The sequence below is a fragment of the Lolium perenne genome, chromosome 6 (genome assembly GCF_019359855.2).
Source record: "Lolium perenne isolate Kyuss_39 chromosome 6, Kyuss_2.0, whole genome shotgun sequence".
Classification (NCBI taxonomy): domain Eukaryota; kingdom Viridiplantae; phylum Streptophyta; class Magnoliopsida; order Poales; family Poaceae; genus Lolium; species Lolium perenne.
In genome coordinates, this window is record NC_067249.2 from 256601884 (window position 1) to 256617410 (window position 15527).

Genomic DNA, 15527 nt, shown 5'->3' on the forward strand with positions numbered 1-15527 from the left:
GAAGAACATGAACAGCATCACGGAGATTGTTCTAGAAACCACGAGACAGCACCAGTTGTACGCCAAGTTTAGCAAGTGTGAGTTTTGGCTGGAAGAAGTTGGATTCTGGGACACATCTTGTCTGCGGGAGGAATTGCCGTAGATCCCGCCAAGATCAAAACTGTTATGGAATGGAAAGCTCCGACCACACAAACCGAGGTCCGTGCTTTTCTTGGATTAGCCGGATATTACCGCAGATTTGTAGAAGGTTTTTCGAGCATCGCTCGACCAATGACCCAACTGCTGATAAAGGACTGATAGTTTGAGTGGACCGACAAGTGTGAAGAGAGCTTTCAACAGCTCAAGAGTAGACTGACAACAGCCCCAATCCTGATCATGCCAGATATCGCAAAGCCCTTTGACGTATATTGCGACGCCTCCAAGACTGGACTTGGATGCGTGCTTATGCAAGAAGGAAAGGTTGTATCCTACCTTTCTAGACAACTCAAGCAACATGAGCAGAACTACCCAACCCACGACCTCGAGCTTGCAGCCGTGGTCTTAGCCTTGAAAGTTTGGCGTCATTACCTCATGGGTAATCGATGCGAGATTTACTCCGACCACAAAAGCCTCAAATACATTTTCACCCAGAAGGAGTTAAACATGAGACAACGCCGATGGATCGAATTGATCAAGGATTACGACATGGAGATTCACTACCACCCCGGCAAGGCCAATGTGGTAGCGGATGCTTTGAGTCGATCGCCGTGCCAGGTTGAACTCCATGCTCGCAACCGAACAGCCTAGTTTGCACCAAGAGTTTGAACAGTTCAGACTTGAACTTGTAAGTGAAGGATTCCTAGCCAGCATCGAACTGCAACCCACCTTGATTGGTCAGATCAAGGAAGCCCAGAAGGACAACGCTAGCATTGATGGAATCAAGAAACAGATAGCCGCAGGAAAAGCCCCCGGATTCACCATTGACGAAGCCGGAGTGCTTTGGTACAAAGAACGCCTCTGCGTACCATCGGACTCTGACCTGAAACAAGTCATTCTGCAAGAAGCCCATGACACCCTTTACTCAATCCACCCCGGAGGTACCAAGATGTACCAGGACCTGAAAGAACAATTTTGGTGGCACGGAATGAAGAGAGAGATCGGTAGCTATATCGCTAAGTGTGACATCTGCCAGCGAGTTAAGGCAGAACACCGGAGACCCGCCGGTGTTCCAACCCCTTCAGATTCCAGAATGGAAATGGGACTCCGTAGGAATGGACTTTATCACCGGACTGCCCAAATCCAGCAAAGGCAATGATTCCATATGGGTAGTGGTCGATAGATTGACCAAAGTCGCCCATTTCATCGCCGTCAAAACCACCTATCAAGGCCCCAAGTTAGCTGAACTCTACATCTCCAGAATAGTCGCTTTGCATGGAACCCCCAAATCGATAGTGTCAGATAGAGGATCACAGTTCACCTCAAGGTTCTGGCAGAAAGTGCATGAAGGACTAGGCACTCGCCTAAATTTCAGCACCGCCTATCACCCTCGGAACCGACGGACAGATCGAGAGAGTAAACCGAGATCTTGGAAGACATGCTTAGAGCATGCGTCTTGGAATACGGATCCAAGTGGGAAGACTGCCTACCTTACGCAGAATTCTCATACAACAATAGTTATCAAGCCAGCCTACAGATGGCCCCCTTTGAAGCCTTGTACGGAAGGAAGTGCCGTACCCCCCTGAACTGGTCAGAAGTCGGAGAGAGTCAAGTTTTCGGCCCGGACGTTCTTCGTGAAGCCGAAGAGAGGGTTCACAAGATCCGCGAGTACCTCAAGACTGCGCAATCCAGACAGAAGAGCTACGCCGACAAGAGACGTCGGGAGATGACCTTTGAGATCGGAGATTTTGTCTATCTCAAAGTATCCCCCTTGAAAGGGATGCAAAGGTTTCAGCTGAAAGGAAAGCTTGCACCTCGCTACGTGGGACCTTTCCAAGTCCTCGGCCGCCGAGGTGAAGTATCTTATCAACTGGAGTTGCCTGAAGAAATGTCGGCTGTGCACGACGTTTTTCACATCTCACTTCTCCGGAAATGTCTTGAAGTCCCTGAGAAGACCGAAGTGTTCAAGAACATCGATCACCGATCGGTGGATATCAACAAGGATCTGACTTACCGCGAAGTGCCGATTCGCATCCTCGAAGAAGCATACAGAACCACCCGCACCCGAAGCATCAAGTTTCTAAAGATCCAATGGAGCAATCATACCAAGGATGAAGCCACACAGGAACGCGAAGACTTCATGAAGAAGGAGTACCCAGATCTCTTTAGTACCTAACTTTCTTTTTGATCTCGGGACGAGATCTTTTGTAAGGGGGAAGGGTTTGTAACACCCCAAATTTCAATGAAAAAGAAAGTTAGAGAATTCCAGAAAAACAAATTTTCAAACCAACAAAAACTTTTCTTTTGCATATAGTACCATGCATAGGACTTGTGCATTTGAGTGATATGCCATGATGATTGTTATTACTTGTATTTGTTATGCTCTAAAACCCTAGAGTGATCATGTGAAGATCACCAACCAAATAAATCAAAGTGGAAGAAATTCCCATAATTGAAAAACCCTAAAAACCCTCACATATGCCCTATGGCATTTTTATAAATTTTGACCCTAGACCTATTTGGTCTTCACCATTAGTTGAATAATGTTACTAAACACTTATCACAACTTTTGGAACCAAGGTTTCACTTTTCAAATAATTTTCCAACACATTTCCCACTCACATGTGATGATGACCAAATCTGCCAATTTCAGTCTGATCACCACTTTGAGCCCCTGCAATTCAATTTTCCCAAACCATTCTTTGCTAACTCCTTGCACCATTTCAAAGTCAACATCAAGGTGAACAACTTTGATGAAGACCACCCTGCCAAATTCATCTTTGATCACTAGCTATGCTCATCTAAAGTTGCAACTTTATAATGAGTTCAACAATCTTCACTTAGCCATTTTGGGCCATTTTTGAAATCCAATTTTTCCACCACCACCTCAACTCATCTCTGGTCAAATACAACTTATCTCAACACTCACATTTCACAAACATTCACCTTTTGCATTATTTCCATTTTTGATATTTTTGTATTTTCCAATTTTGAACCCTATTCACACACTATTGCAAATAGTGATCTACCTCACATTTTTCAAACCAAAGCTACACTACATTGTTCCCCTGCCCCCTCTAACCCTAAGGGAAGCATAGTGGAGCTAATGAGGAGGAGCTAGATTGCATGGCATGGCCATGCCGGCCATGGCTCACCATGCCGAGCCTCCCCCTCTCTCCATTGCTTGCCAACCTTGGCCCCCTCGCCACAGCACGCCACCACACTGCCTAGCCTCGCCTAGCACAGCCCTGGTCGAGGAGGAGCTCGACAACGCCGAGACCAGCTCGCGTCCATGGCGCCCTGGACGCCGCGCACGTCGCGCGTGTGCACGCCGCGGGCACACACTGGCCACGCGCCGCGCCGTCACCACAAGCACGTCCTGGACTCGCTGACCAGCCGTTGAGCATCGCCGCGTCGCCACGCAACCACCAGACATGCTCTCGACCCCGACCCGTGGCCGCCGTCGCCGGAGACGACAACGCGATCCCGCGACCAGCACGGCAGACACGGAAGCAATGCTTCGCCCACAGACGCCGCCCGACCGTGCCATCACCACCTACAGATTCGCCTGGACGAGGAGAACACCGTAGCACCCTCGCCTAGCTCGACCGCTCACCGTAGACGCCGCGCCATGGTCGACTTCTTCACGGCCACGCCGCACCCTTGGCCATCTATAAATACCGCGTTCCCTGGACGAAGCTGAGCACACCACCACGTTCACCACCCTCCACTGCTTCTCCTCCACCCAACCACTCACTCGATTGTCACCGGAGTTGCTCCAATTTGAAGCCCGGAGCCCGCCAGTACCGCACCTCGCCGCCGTCGATTGGAGCCGATCCAGGAGACGCCGCCGGTGCCAGGAGCTTCGCCGTCGTCCACATCGACATCACGCACACTGCCAGCCACCGCGGAAGCCCTGGTTAGCTCTCCCACCCCTACCCGAGCCGCCGGCGAACCTCTCTCGCCGGCGAGACGATGCCCCTCAGCCGTTAGATCCCTCTCTAATCCTACGCTCCACGTCGCCCCGTACCGCTTCGGCGTTTAAACGCCGCTGACATGCGGGACCCCCTGTCAGGCAGCCCACGCGGGCACAGACGCGTGGTGGGCTGGCCTTGGGCCTGTTTAAACCATTTCAGCCCGTTAGCTTTTCCCGCCGGCCTGTTTAATTCAAATTCGTTTTAAACATTTTCCAAACATTTTCAATACTGCCCAAACTTTGAAATTAAATAGTTTCCAATTGGCTAAACCAAATTTAGTGAATTTGATATTGTTGGAAAGCCACTGAAATTCTCTATCCAATGCCACTGGCCTCAGGGTCAAATTCTTTGTAGAATTAATGTGACAAAAATAACAAGCCAGGGACTTTTCCCTATTCAAATAATTCTTAAAAATCAACCAAAATAGATATTAAGTTAATTCCAACTCTAATAGCTCACTTTTGACTTACACTAATTGTTTATGCAATAAAATGGTGTGGTCACTTTGCATGATCATGCCATGGTTTAATGAATGGATATTTTGACTAGTTTAACTAGTTGATATTATCCAAAACTATTAAAGTTAAATTGTGTGAAGTCTTACACTTCATTTAAACTTGTCTCACATGAATTCATGGGATGTTTGGACCCTGGTTCCAAACTCTCTTATATGAATTTCTTGAGATTTAAATCAAATATAGTGTTATTTAAATGGCATGAGGTGATCCACCTCATTTAAATCATTCTCCCAAATGATGATGATGATGAACATTTGATCTAGGTCAAGATGAGTTCATCCATGATTGTTGGAGAAATTAAATCTTAAGAAGATTTCAATGAGAGGAAATTATTTCTCAAAAACCCTATGGAAACTATCATTTACATATAGAATACAAATCCTATTTAAATCCCACAACCCATGCACCCTAGTTTATTTATGTGTGTGCATAGAGTAGTTTGTGTGTTTATTTGGGATGTGTGGAATAGCCATTGAATTAGTGAGTAATTATACTCGTATTCAAATTTAGACGGTAGCACCTGAGAGTACGCTCAAGAAGAAGGTTGCTACCAGGAGGAGGAAGAGGAACAGTTTGAGAACTACCAAGGCAAGCTAAATTACTATGCAAGCTTTTATTCTTGCCAAGTGCAAAGCCCCTTGGGGCAAGGCACCATGTCTTACCTTTTCTTATGTGAACCCATCCCAAGTTTTTACTTGTTTTCCAAATGATTTTCCTTTTATAGTTAACTTTGGTCAAAATACAAGTGGTTTTTAGAGTAGGGAGTTAGCCTTTCCAAGCAAAGCAAGGTAGCACCTCTCATGAATTAGAGCTAGTGCTAATGAACTAACCTTAACTACTCTAGATGGGAACTTTGTGATTTTGAAAGGATTTTTAAACCTTGGAATGAAGATGCATTCCATTGAATGAGTTTTGAAGGTGAATATGACCAAGAGAAGATGGTGATTTTTGATAAAACATGATGTGGGTTTGAATGCGATACCTTTCCAATTCTCAAGTACCCCCACAATACCTGATTATGGGTAGGGCTTAACTGGAAGTTTATGCGTCTTAGTATGGGTTCCCTCTAAACAAGCGTCATCGGGGTTATGCCGAAAGCTGCCTCTACCACAAAAGAAACGATACGATATGATGCGAAAGGAGGTGAATGTCCGGCCCAAGCACTGTGCGGTTCCCGGGTTGACGGTTGGTCTTCACTTTGGGAGGCCAAGCTCATGGGGAGAGGTGCTCATACTAGGATTCGTAAGTGAAAGGTTATGGTTGATGATCCGCGTCGTGTTACGATTATTCGGGGAAATCCCGACGGATGAAATCAAATGTTGTGGCACAAGTGTGCAACCTCTGCAGAGTGTAAACCTATTCGAATAGCCGCGTCCACGGTTACGGACGGTTGGAAAGGCCATACAGTTTCCGATGTCATATCTTTGAAAATGATGTTGAAAGGTGATGGTGAATTGACTTGTGGTGAATTGAATTGAAATCACCACTTGAATGGTGGGAATGACACTAATGTTCCCCCTTGGGTTAGTTAGCACTTGAATAAGTTTTTCTCAAAACTTTGTGAACCAAAAGTAGCTTTATGCAAATAAACTAGAGCTTAGCAAACCCTACTAGAATGTCTAGCACTTTTTCTTGAATTAGTTTGCGAGTACTCAACGTACTCACGGCTTTGTCCCTGGCTATTCAAATGGCCAGAGTATGAAGATGAACAAGGAGATGACCAGCAGGACGCCTACGACAACTAAGCGCCTTCCGACGTCAAGCGTTGGCCTGTGGACTAGAGAGTCCTTGTATCTTACGCTTCCGCTATGTTGAACTATGAACTTGTGTTTGTTCGTTGATCAATAGATCAACTATTCATGTAATATGGATCATGTGATTCCAATTTGTAAGACTTATGGGTTGTAATGAATGATGACTGTGATACTTAACTATTATGCCTCGCAACAACAATATTCCTGGGATTGCGATGTATGACATAATAGGCATTCGGACTTAAAAATCCGGGTGTTGACAATACAATACTTTTTATGGATCATGACATAGACAAGGCTCGGAACCTAAAGTTAATTCTTTCTGCGTTTGAGCTTTTGTCGGGTCTGAAAATAAATTTCCATAAAAGTGAGTTGTTTTGTTTTGTTGAGGCCCAAGACCATGTTGCAGAGTATGCTGAACTTTTCGGCTGTGGCCAAGACCAATTTCCAATCAGGTATTTGGGAATTCCGATTCACTATCGGAGACTTACCAATGCCAAGTGGAATTTGGTTGAGGAAAGGCTTCAGATTAGATTAAGTAGTTGGAAAGGTAAATTGTTGTCCTTGGGAGTTAGTTCTCATAAATGCGGTACTCAGTAATATGGTACTATATATGATATCTTTCTTCCAACTACCCAAAGGAGTCTTAAAATGTTGGATTATTTCCGATCAAGATTCTTTTGGCAAGGGGATCACGAGAAACGCAAATATCGGCTGGCTAAATGGAGTGTGTTGTGTCGGCCCAAAGATCACGGAGGACTTGGTATTCAAGACCTCCAGGTCAAGAATAGGGCACTTCTTGGTAAATGGTTGTATAAACTACTTACCGAAGAGGGCATATGGCAAACACTCCTCAAGACGGAGTATATTGGCTCAAAGGCTTTATCTCAGGTTCTATGGAAACCAGGAGATTCACACTTTTGGGCTGGTCTTATAGAAACAAAGAAGTTTTTCTTTCCATATGGATCTTTTTCTATTAAGGATGGATCGGAAATTCGTTTCTGGGAGGATAAATGGTTGGGTAACACCACACTCCGAGAATAATATCCAGCATTGTACAATATAGTGCGCCACAAAAGCGATACTATTGCTAAGGTGTTGGAAAATTTTCCACCAAATGTGGAGTTTAGAAGAAGTCTCATCGGTCTCAGACAAACCTCTTGGCAGGAATTGTTACATCGTCTTGAGTTAGTTCAATTGACGCAGGGACCGGATGTATTTCGATGGAATCTTACTGGGAATGGATCATTCTTAGTGGCTTCCATGTACAATGTTTTAATTCAGCCTGAACTTCCGGTTGATAATAATTCCAAAATTTGGAAGATGAAGATACCACTAAGAACAAAAAATCTTTGTCTGGTATCTTCGTCGGGGGGTAATCCTTACTAAAGATAATCTTGCCAAACGCAACTGGCATGGAAGTAAAAAAGTGTGTCTTCTGTCATCAGGACGAGACAATTAAACACTTATTCTTCCAATGTAAGTTATCTAGGTCTATATGGTCAGCCGTCCAAATAGGGTCTACCTTATACCCACCAAGTAGTGTTGTCAATTTATTTGGCAACTGACTCAATGGTGTGGATGTTAGGTTTAAACGTCTTATTAGGATGGGAGCGATTGCAATCATTTGGTCGCTGTGGCTATGTAGAAATGATAAGATTTTCAATAATATTTCTTCTACGTTTTTGCAGGTCATCTACCGGTGCACAGCTTTGCTTCGTTCATGGATACCCTTGCAGCGTGTGGAGCACCGTGACCTCTTTACGGAGGTGTCTTCACGGTTGGAGGATACGACGAGGGATATTTTCTCCCAACATGGGTGGCAGCGTGACCTTCGGCTGGATCCTCCTAGCTAGTTTTTGTTCCTGATTTTGAACTATGTTTTATCTCTGAACACCATTGTGGTTTTGTAACGAATTTGTGAGCGGCTGTGTGCATCTTAGTTATGCAGAGGCCGGGCTATTGCGCAAGTAATAAAATGCACATTTTCGAAAAAAACACTATCATCCTTGGACATGACAATTTGGAAGGCTTGGACACCCCCAAAGGTGAAGTTCTTCGCATGGTTAGCCAATCAAAATAGGATATGAACTGCCGACCGCTTGAAGCGTGTATGGCCCAACTGTGGACTTTGTCCCCTTTGTAGGCAATGCACGGAAACCATCGACCATTTGTTCGTTCATTGTCGCTACACTACCCGCCTTTGGGGTTTGATGATGGATATGGCTCAATCTGCTGCAGCCGGTACACTGGGCAAATCCTGATCTTCCCACGTGGTGGAACATGATGGCGGATGGACGCATGCCTAACCATAAAGCCATGGCTTCCATCACATTACTTGTATCGTGCGAGGTTTGGAATAAAAGGGACGCTAGGGTTTTTTCGCAACAAATGTGCGATGTCTCATGTAGTGTTCGATAAGATTAAGAAAGAGGGGTTAGCGGGCGCTAGAAGATCGGGTGATTTAATGCCGCAAGAGTGGTTGTTGTAATAATATGTCCGGTACATTGCATGATATTCATTAAAACATCTCCTTCTTAATTAATAGAATGAAGCAAAGCTTTTGCCCCCCACTTAGCTATTAGAAGTGGTTACCTTTCCTTCTCTCCCACCCCTCTATCCCCCCGCCCTTGTTCTTCCCGTTGATCATCGAAGACCGGGCCGAACCCGACCCTTCTCCGGTGGCTCTGTCGGTTGGAGACGGGGAGGGGGACGCGCCGAAGTAGTAGGTAGGTTTATATATAGGTTTCTCGGCGAGATGCCGTGGTTTTGGAGTAGCGTACCAACTTTTCTGGGTAAGATGTTGTTGTTGGTGGTGGCGGCACAGCAAGATGGTCCGACGGTCAGAGACGGTGGCGCCTGGTTCTGCCCCAAAAATCTCCATCAATAAGCCCAACATCTGCTCCCTTTCTCTGTTTTACGCCTTCGCTCTTTTCGTCCTTCTCCCGCCGGCCGGCCGAGGTGGTGACGGGTGGGGAAGGATGATTTCGAGAGGCTGTGATTCAGAGAGGAGCAGGGGCCTCTTCCTCCCGATGACTAAGTGCAGCGCCAGCAAGCGGCTAAGAAGCTGCGATGTCAAGCCCCTCAGGTGGGGGTGGATATAGTCTGCTCCTCCTGCCGAGGCCCTCGGTAATAAGCACCTCTGGGCGCAGAGCTGCGTCCTCGGCGTCCTCGACATCGATCTGGCCGGCAGTGGCGGCGTGGAGGAAGATGACGACGGCGCTGGCTTCCACGGCCAATTTGTGCCCAATCCTCGCTTCTCCGACCATCCTGCCCGCCTTCTCCCACCCGTGGCAGGAGTGTTGTGCTGGAAGGCGGGTTACTCGACATCGACGGAGCTAGTGAGAATTCATGTGTCTAGGATTTCCGAAGCTTGGAAGCAACTTCGGCGAGCTTCATCTCGACGGTTGCGTGTCGTCTGTTAAAGCCGGTGAGCTCCGACATCCTTTCAACCTCCATCGGAGGTCTTCCTTTAGGTCAGCGGCCGCACCCAACGCAGGCATTGAAGCAAGTGGTTCCATCCCCGCGGCAGTGCTCGACGGTAGTGCAGCTGGCCTCTGGCTCGGCAGAGGAAATATGGAGGGACCTAATTGCTTCTCAGATCTTTTAGAGATGTCTCCTCCACATAAACCGGGGACCTATGTATTATTTTCTCAATCTTCTAGGATCTTCTGTAATATTGTACACATCCACTGTTTCCCTTCGGGCTCTCCTTATTAAAAAAAAAAGCTTTTGCCCCCGTTCCAAAATAAAAATAAAATTTGTTGTTGCTGTTGGTGTCGGTGCTGTTGTTTCTTCTTCTTCAGGCTGCCTATTTTTTGAATAACTTGCTGAGACTGACATTGTAATAAAATGTGTCCCTTGACGATTCTTGGGGGTCAGGACAGGATCTCGTGATATTTTGTTTTTCAGCTTTATGGCCCGTCAATTTCTCCCGAATACTAAACGTCTCGCGATCTCCATGTAATCTCTGGCGGTCCATCTCTGCGTGAGACAGTGGCTCCAGAATACCCTTTCAGGATTTTATTTCCTGTCTATTTGGGTCCTATTCAGATTCTTGCAGACAACAAAACCCCGATGATTTCCAGCATGTTTTCTCAAAAAGTCCCTGTAAGTAAAATGATGGGAATTGCTTGGCGCCATCCACAAAGATGACCATATCAGACCAAAAATCATAATCTGTGACAATGACTGGTGAGCCAAGAACAACATGCCAGTGAAACATCGGCATCGTGTACCAACTGGGAGTCCTTGGATGCACAGGAACAGTACATGGTAGTTCCAATTAGCCCACCAGGCGCAACAAAATCATCAGAACAACAAATTATCATCTGGATGAACATCACAATAATTCTGTCAAGCCAGTGAAGGCTCAATCTCACAATGCTGCCAGAAGGAACAGTTCTACCATTTCGGCTAGTTCATTATGTACATAAACATCATCAGCACAGGAACAGCAGGTCAGTTAAAGAGGATTACAACAGACTGCTAGGCCGGTAAAGTATTTGCGGTTTTATAATGACAACAACAATAACAACAACACATAGGAGGGTTCCAGAATCTGCAGATCACCTTTAGTCTTTCATATGATGATTAGCTGGACCCTGAATTGCTATCTAACTTCGACTTACCACTAAAAGTTTTGCATACGTTTGGCATCTCCCGCGGTTAACATGATAATGCCTGGAGAATGTGACTACAGTTGCAGGAGCAAAAGAAGCAAAAAAAAAAACTTATATCTTCCTGTTGTAAGGTTATGGTCAGTGCAGAGGTTAGCTGACCCCTGGCTGCGCAACAGGGCGGAAGGACCAGCTCTTCCTTGGCTCTGTTGCGATCGCAGCAACTTTCTCATTTGCCCACCAGTCAGAGCCAAGCGCTCCCGCCTCCTCCACCTGAGGAGCATCAGTGTTGCTGAACTTGAACTCTTTGGCCAGTCGAAGGGACAGGGAGCGACGAGCTTTCTCAGGCAAGTCATGGTATGTTTCATCAACATACAGCCCTGCCTTAGTTTCATTGGATTCCCTGGAGCGGTCACCATTACTGGTTGATGAGAGGTGAAATGATGATGCAGCAGATTCTCCTGAAATTGCAGTTTTCTTCTCCAGGCAGCGGGCAACATCTTCAACTGTCAACTCAAACGAGACCCGGTGATCCATAGCATGATCATTGTTTTGAAGCCGCGCAGAGAAGTCCACAACAGGTACAGCAGCTGAAATATGGCCATCCAAAAGGGAGCCACCATTCCGCATATGGCGAGGTATCAACTTTTGTGTAGCAATGCCATCGCCATCGAGGATCTTTGGGGGCACACGAACTGGGAAGGAGGGGAAAGTGGAGCCTGAGGAAGCCTGCTGCGACTCAGGGTCAGGGAATGGGGAGGAAGTGCCAGAACAAACCGAACTTGGAGATATGAGGCGCCCTATTGGGCTCTCAGGGTACATATGGTACGAGTGAATATCACCCCTTTCACCATTCTTGCTGTTGTTGATTGAAGTCAAAAGCTTAGCATATGGCACCTCAGGCGAAGAAGGGGTTGTCAGGTGGACAGACTCTGGTGGGGGAGTGAAAGGAGCTGTTGAAGGTTCAGTAGTGAAGGCAGAGAAGACTGGAGGTGAGACTACCTGTGTCTCATGTGCATATGGCCCAATAGCAAAGATGGATGGAGGTCCTGTGGGTGATGGAGAATTTGGCGAGCGAGGTGAAAATGATGGAGGCCCCATCGGTGATTGTATAATAGATGCAGATCCTGATTGAAGGAAAGAAGCAGGTGACGATGGAGGAGCAATGAAGGGGAAAACCTGGGGAGGTGGATGGTCTGGAATTGCTGGTGCAGGTGCATCTATCCTCTGAGATGCAGGTTCCGGGACAAGGACAGCATGGCTAATGCGTCGGTCATTCTTTTGAGACCCAAAACAGAAGTATACGCTCAACCAATCAGCCCATTTCCTTCTCTGCAAATGAACAACACTAGTCATTAGTACAGAAGCAAAGTGTGATTCTTGTGCAGTCTTGCTTAAGTGGATTGCATATGGCAGCATAAAAAGTTGATGAATCAAGACAACTTTACAAGTATGAATTGAAGAGAGTTATATGTCTATATGCAATCAGTAGCAGGTGCACTTTTCTAAGACACGCATTCTATACTTGTCCCACAATACAATATGCGACTTTGGTAAGAAAAAGATGACAGGAATACAAGCAATACCACACATTGAAAGTACAAACAAAAGCAATTTTAGTGAAATTATCATCTGCTGTTTATGCCAACAATAGATATAGAAGTGCATCATCATCATGTTAACTAGCCTGAATCTATCCTAGAAGAGAGTAGAAATAAAATCATGCAAGTCACCCAAAATTACGCATGGAGATCACAGCCAGATATAGCATGAAGAAAGGGGGACTATAGTTCTGACCAAAATCATAACACATAGTATCAATGGGGCCTATAATTATAGCCAAAATCATAACACATAGCCTCACTCACAGGGTTAAAACATTAGCTCCACTACATCTCACATCAGCAAGTACCGGCTGCTATTGTAATAAAACAGAGTATATGTCGTTTGTTTAATGTGGTCCAACTAAAAGGTCTGGAGAGTAGCAATCATAGGTGCAACACATTGCCTTAATTTTTGAGGAACAGACAAAACTGGAGATGGAAACTAATAAACAGAGCAGGATGAATACCTAAACAGCAGGCCATGTATTAAAGAAAGGAGTAAATAATGCCAGGGATTAAAAATAGAAATAATAGCTGGTGGCATATGGCCAGCTAAGAGAGAATATTTTTGTCCCATCTGGTCCTCAGAAGAACTCAAACTGACTGTTTCAACTAAACCTTCTTTTCTGAGGCATTCTCATGTTCTTTTATGGTGCCAATTTCCATTCATGGTTTCAGTGCTTGATAGTAAGCTTCATCTCAAGGTCAAATGTGGCACTCGCACGTGTCAACCATAGGACTTATAAGGACTTTCCTGAAGTGATTATATGTATTGCACCTCTCATAAATATACAGGCAGGGGCAAAACTTGATTTCTAACAGTTGTATATTTAACGTAATAGTCCTCAGACTTCCACATGTATGTTAAATGATATTGCCAACATTTACAGGTCAACTTAGTGAATAAAAATGCAAAGCCGCCCTCAAGGGTCTATTAGTGTGTAAGTACCATTTCAAAGCAGACAAGTAAATTATGAAATTTATCTGCCATCCTAACTAAAACAATTCTACACAGCACTCGCAGAAAAAAAACGACACAGGCCATGTAATTGGTGAACTGTAACACCTGTTTCGCATAGGAACTCTAATAATTCCAGCGAGTATCTACGATATTATGCATCAATGGTGTATCCAGCACCATAACTATGCAATCAAATACCTACCATAGGTATATGTCAGTCTGCTGACGCGGTAAGAACATGCTGCATCAAGACTAGCTTTCCTTGTGTCACATATCAAATCACGAAAAGCAGCAGCGGCAGAATACGCGATCAAGCACAAACGGAAGATGTATCTACTAAGCAATCATGAACCCTGACACAACAGCAAAAGCATCAAAGCAGAGTTACCGAACCGACCCACCTAATCTAATCACACGAGCAACATGGAAGATAATACAATTCACACAAGAGGGCGGGCAGGGGTACAGGCACGAACCGGCTCCACGGTAGGCTGCGTGCGGCTCCCGGCCGAGACAATGGCGGCGGCGGCGGCGTTCACCGTGTCGACGCTGTTGTGCACGGCCCGCATCTCGCTCCCACGCTGCATCTCGTCGACACGCGTGGCGGCAGGGCAGGGCGGCAGCGAAATGGGATCCAAACTGAGCGAGGAAGAGCAGAGCAACGGAGATTCGATTCGTATCAGAGAGCAGAGCAAAATCAACCGTGCGAACAGCAATCAGAGCGGGATAGAGTTCCTCACCAGCAGCAGAGATCGACGGATCGGGCGGATCTCCGGCCCGAGCAGCGGCGGGACGCCCGGAATCGAACCGGCCGTCCTCGCTTCCGCGTGCTGCGATCAGACCGCCCCGCGAGATCCAGGCATGGCGGCGGCGCGAGTCCGGGCGGCCGGCGGCGGGATCGGGGCGGGAAGGCGGTGGGAAACCCTAGGATGAGCCGGATCCGAGCGCGCGAGCTCGGGGAGGTGGGGAGAGAGCGCGAGACGATGGGGAGTACTGGAGTTGCCTGTGATTACTGGAAATAATTGGAATTTAGGGGGACTCTTATACCACTGCTCTAGTCAAACACGCCATTAGCTTTCGATGCGCATCCGCGGATTTACGATCCTGTCCCTGCCTTGTTTAGGAGAGGGCTCTACCGCATTTCTCCAAGTGGCTGTAGGAGAGGACTCCATCCTAATTTGAGTTAGAAACACTGTATGAAATGTTGGACGTTGCACTACCAAATCGTCAGAAATACCGTTAACAAATTCTGGTGTATCAACTTTTTCTACTTACGGTTATACATGCTAACCATTTTTTTTTGTTATCCGTCACACATGTTACACAAATATAATTTTTGCGGTGCTTTACACATTATAATTGTTATCCGGCGCACGTGTTACATAAATATATTTTATGTTTTTTGTAGTACGCTGCACATGCTGCATGGGTTACTTTTTATAGCATGTTATTTTTGTAGAACGTTACACGTGCTACACACGTTACTTTTAGAATACGTTATACATGCTACAAGAGTACTTTTGCAGTACGCTATACGTTATAGATGGTACACCGCTAGTTTCCTCGGAGGGAACATATAGACCATATTGCGGAGAATGTGGGTTTTGATTGTTTTCGAGCCAAGCTCCACCCCTTTGTAAATTGATTCGAGCTGACTATTAGTTTGTTCCAATATTTATTGTAGTTTCTATAAAATCTATCTCTACTATTAAGAGCAAACTGGTGAATGCCTGGTGTCACATTTTCAGGATGGACAATAATACCCCCCACATCACAAAGAAAACGCAACTAACAAAACAACCCATCCACGCTTACTAATCTCTACTATTAGGCGTGGATAACAAACAACTCCACATCATTAGGCGTAGCTGTTCAAAATTTCAAATGGCACAACAAACCAGCTCTACGGTTCTCAACTTTACGCACCAGTATTACATAATTTTCTCAACAAACTGGCCC

General features: G+C 45.9%; 1 protein-coding gene across 1 annotated transcript; it reads right to left on the bottom strand.

The window, feature by feature from the left end:
• Positions 1-10771: 10771 nt before the first annotated feature.
• On the bottom strand, positions 10772-14589 carry LOC127305278 (uncharacterized). The gene is made up of 3 exons (XM_051335691.2): positions 14309-14589; positions 14045-14207; positions 10772-12335 (listed from the first exon to the last, which is right to left on the bottom strand). Exons 2-3 carry the CDS (start codon positions 14153-14155, stop codon positions 11157-11159), a joined length of 1290 nt encoding a protein of 429 aa, XP_051191651.1. The 5' UTR covers positions 14156-14207; positions 14309-14589; the 3' UTR covers positions 10772-11156.
• Positions 14590-15527: the final 938 nt, after the last annotated feature.

Bases quoted from the DNA above. Each gene is read 5' to 3' on its own strand.
- LOC127305278 (XM_051335691.2), bottom strand. From the start codon at position 14,155: ATGCAGCGTGGGAGCGAGATGCGGGCCGTGCACAACAGCGTCGACACG. The intron at 12,336-14,044 runs GTTCGTGCCTGT...GTTCATTTGCAG, and splicing joins CGCAGCCTACCGTGGAGCCG to AGAAGGAAATGGGCTGATTG.